This window comes from Nicotiana tomentosiformis, chromosome 2 (genome assembly GCF_000390325.3).
Source record: "Nicotiana tomentosiformis chromosome 2, ASM39032v3, whole genome shotgun sequence".
Classification (NCBI taxonomy): domain Eukaryota; kingdom Viridiplantae; phylum Streptophyta; class Magnoliopsida; order Solanales; family Solanaceae; genus Nicotiana; species Nicotiana tomentosiformis.
The window spans coordinates 96,328,317-96,332,615 of NC_090813.1; the positions used below are offsets into that span (position 1 = coordinate 96,328,317).

Genomic DNA, 4,299 nt, shown 5'->3' on the forward strand with positions numbered 1-4,299 from the left:
AGTGGCGGATTTATATGGACATTTGTGGGTGCTCAATACTTTTAATAATATTCAGTAATTTTGCATAGACAATTATAAATATATTTAGATAAATATTGAGCGAGCATACTAAACTCCTTTTTTCCTCTTCTTTTGAATTTTTACGGGCGAGCACCTATGACTTTAAAATACTGGATCCGCCACTGGCGTAAGAAATCTATACGTCAGCACTCAAGCTCTCTATAAAATGTCCAAAAGGATATTACATTGCCATATAAAACTTTGGAACAACACCCAAGTCACCACCATATATATATAGTTTAGTTTTTGTACAAATACAAATGCACTTAATTGCCCATTCAAAAGGGAGCAATTAGCAATATTGATTAACAAAGTAATAGCTATAGAAATAACACAAAATAAGTACGTACTAATCATTATATTGGATGACATTTGATCACATGCTACTGTCATCATCTGCCTCAGGGTTGTGATTACCTGAAATGGTATTACTGTTCCATGTATTAGGAGAATAATTTGGAATACAAAACCCATAAGTTTGATCAAATCCAGTAGCTGTTCCATCAACAGGACCCATTCTTCTCCCATAATTCAAATTACTCCTTTGTTGATTTACCATTTGATTATTCATAGCTCCTCCAGACGGATTATTATATGCATGTGAATTATTAACTTCGCGATTGGTATATCGCATTAAATCAGCATTAGTGGCATCAAGTTCTTTCTGAAGGCGAATAACTTGTCTTTGTAAAACTGAAATTGCTCCAACACAACCATAAACTGGATCTTTCATACGTGCTTCGGCTTCATAAGCAAGTGAATTGACTGCATCTTCTCTCTGGTGAGGTTGGATTTCATTTAGGAGTTTACTTACGTTGCTCGCACCAAATATTTTGTGTACGTTGGCGAATTTTGTTGGCTCTTCTGGAGGAAAATAGGGAGCGAAGATGCAACCTTGAAGGAATATATATAATTTACTCAGAACAAATAAATCTCTTAATTAATGTTCTCCATAATTTTCTACGCAAAAAAAATAGCTAGCAATACTACTATATAGAAACATACGTTAACTAGAAACTAAAAAACATACTCCTATATAATTTTGTTACTAATCCTAACTAGGCATTAATTGAATAAACTAGCAAATATCAAATCCTAGGACCTAAACAATTTTGATTTCCTACTACAATTTTGAATTATTCTTTAACAAACCTGGCAAGCATTTTCGTCGCAAGAATTTGCAAGCTGCACATGGAGGGTTGGAGTAGCTGCTGGAAGAAGCCATCTTGCTTGCTTAGAGACACTTTAATATTTCCTGCTAACAGTCTAAAAGTTCTTTACACTATCAGATCATTTAAAATCTATTGCAGGTAACTACGTATATTAAATGGTATCAGTACGTCAAAAAGTAAGAGAAGCTAAGTAACCTTCTATATGTTGCAGATTAAAAATTATATTGATAGTGCAAAATTGTTAGTATTATATTGTGTTTACAACTTGATTAATTCAATGAAATAACCCCTTTTTCCTACAATATTTTGATTTTAAGACGCTAATGTACTTGCAGAATCACAGCATAAGCATATAATATTTTGATTTTAAGACGCTAATGTACTTGCAGAAATGTACTTGCAGAATCACAGCATAAGCATATAATATAAAAGTGTAGCAAAATTACATGTCAATTGTCATTATGTCAATCAACAAATTGTTGGTCTAAAGAAATACTAACAAAGCAGTCCTCTAGTGATTTTCCTAGCACCCAACTTCATGTATATATGTTTGAAACGGACCCGTTCTACATGTTATCTGCAGGTTATCTAGTTTGTAACGTTGAATCCAAATAAATAATTAACAAAATCATATCACCTAAAGTTTATGTGTGTCTATATATGTGTGTGTGTGTATAAGGCATTTTTGTTTTTGTTTTTTTTTTAAAAAAAAGTCATTCCCGAAACCTAAATATAGAGTAAATTTTTTATTGTTTTGGAGTTTTTTGCTACTATATGGTGTCATGCTTAGTAAACTTGATAGCTCAGTCACTAAATTTTCAACATTATCAAACTATTGGCAAGAATAATCAGTGCCCGTGAGTTAATTTCCACCTGCTCTACCAAATTAAACAGTGGGACATGTAAACAATTACTGTTCTGTCTAAGTCTTTACTCTATGATTCTCGGTAAAAGCCTTAAAAGGGTATCCGACATTCCACCTGCAAAGTTCCGCGAAACAAGACTTTTACATCAAATTAACCAACGTGAAATGAAAATCTAGCTAAAAGTCGCACTAGTCTATGTTTCATATATAATTGTCCTTGATTCAAACATATGTCAATATATACACATCCTTGAAAACATATCAAGAAACTGTTACTGCTAATAGATCCACATGTGGAAGGGAATTTATAGGGCTGACATCCCTATAAATTGAGAGGAAAAGAGAAAAATAAAAAGGGTTTCTTTTCAAAGAAGAGTAGAAATTAAATTAAGCTAGCTAGCTAGTGAAGATACCTTAAATTTTCCTTTTGGTAGTGCAAAGTCTTTCAAGCTATGTACCTTGATTCTTGTAGCATCAAAAATATGGTAGCCATATAGGAGCTTTAATAGAAATAAAAATGAATTAAAAGGGGATTGAAACTATTTTGTAGTTAGATTTTGAGAGAGAAACCCTAGAAGCAGGAGACAGAAAGTAAGTACTAAAAATGCAGATACATGATGAGAGAGAGAGAGAAGAAGAAGAAGAAGAGAGAAGACAATAAGCATTTAATGGAGATATTGGAAGCGGAAAGCAAAAGGGACCAAAGGACTAAGCACAATAAATAAGGGCTGATCAGATCAATAATTAAAACAACCGATGGTGACTGTGTGAAGTTTACACCAAACTTTCATAATTATGTCCAGCCAAATTGTTGCTTGGTGGTTTTGTCCTCCTAAATGTATCATACTTGACTCACGTTCTGTATTTACTATGTCCAAATCAAGTAAAAATAACACTGTATTTCAATGTCATAGTGCTCATTCCATTGGCGCTTAGGTAAAAGCAAAAGGATGATTTAAGTATAGTCACGAATATTATAAAGAAATTTTACATTATTAGTTACTATATAAAATGGTTGTAACATGTTACTTGTATTTGTTTTATGACATCAATCGATGTTTATTTTGGGCAGTTAAATCTACTCATATTAATTTATTTATTTTTTTATATTGTTAGTGTATAAGTTTAAATCTCAAATATAAAATTTACGGAACTGATATAAAAAAAAAAATTTACACAATCAGTTATCTATTATAAATATTAATGGATAACTTAGATGAATTGGTAACTAACTTGTTAATATAAAGATACAAAAAGGTTATAACAGGTCATTTATGTATAACTTGAATTCTTTATTATATTATTATAAATATAAACCGAAAAGTGAAACAACATGTCAGAAACGCTTTGACCTCTTCTTAAAAGTCACAGTTTTAAAGTTAGAGCCCGTTTGGACACAAGACTGTTTTCATTTTTTTTCGAAATTTTTTTACATTTTTTCGAAATCATTGTTTGGCCATAAAATTTTCAATTTTCACTTGAAAATGAATTTTAAAAATTTTTGAAAAATTTGAAAATTTTCAAAAAGCTGTTTTTTAAAATTTCACTCAGATCACTCACAAAACATCAAAAGCAACCCAAAATTATATTCATGTCCAAACACAACTCTAATTTTCAAATACCATTTTCACTTGAAAAGTTTTTTCACATTTTTTTAGAATTTTACAATTCTTATGTCCAAACACCCACTTGAGCCCGTTTGGACATAAGAAAATTTTCACTTTTTTCGAAATTTTTTTACTTTTTTTCGAAATCAGTGTTTGGCCATAAATTTTTTAATTTTCACTTGAAAATGAATTTTAAAAATTTTAAAAACTCCAAAATGCTGTTTTTCAAAATTTTCACTCAGATTACTTACAAACCTTCAAAAATAACCCAAAATTATATTCATGTCCAAACACAACTCTAATTTTCAAATACCATTTTCACTTGAAAATTTTTTTACTTTTTTTAGGAATTTTATAATTCTTCGGAATTTTATAATTCTTATGTCTAAACGCCGTCAATTATTCCATGCTGTTTTTTTTAATATTTATTTTATTGATTTTCCCTCTCTTTTTAATTTGCTTCATTGTAGTTTTTTGTTGTAGGAGTTCTTTGCATAATCGTAGTATTTATGGGAACACAACAAGATCCACTAGTTGATTTTTTCATTGCCCTATTTTATAGTAAAAATAGCAGGGGCTAACCAGTTTTCGGATT

General features: G+C 30.6%; 1 protein-coding gene across 1 annotated transcript; it reads right to left on the bottom strand.

The window, feature by feature from the left end:
- Positions 1-260: 260 nt before the first annotated feature.
- LOC104093477 (LOB domain-containing protein 25) lies at positions 261-2,800 on the bottom strand. Its single transcript, XM_009599229.4, has 3 exons — positions 2,511-2,800; positions 1,213-1,326; positions 261-954 (listed from the first exon to the last, which is right to left on the bottom strand). Exons 2-3 carry the CDS (start codon positions 1,283-1,285, stop codon positions 437-439), a joined length of 591 nt encoding a protein of 196 aa, XP_009597524.1. The 5' UTR covers positions 1,286-1,326; positions 2,511-2,800; the 3' UTR covers positions 261-436.
- Positions 2,801-4,299: the final 1,499 nt, after the last annotated feature.

Bases quoted from the DNA above. Each gene is read 5' to 3' on its own strand.
- LOC104093477 (XM_009599229.4), bottom strand. From the start codon at position 1,285: ATGGCTTCTTCCAGCAGCTACTCCAACCCTCCATGTGCAGCTTGCAAA. The intron at 955-1,212 runs GTTTGTTAAAGA...TATTCCTTCAAG, and splicing joins GCGACGAAAATGCTTGCCAG to GTTGCATCTTCGCTCCCTAT.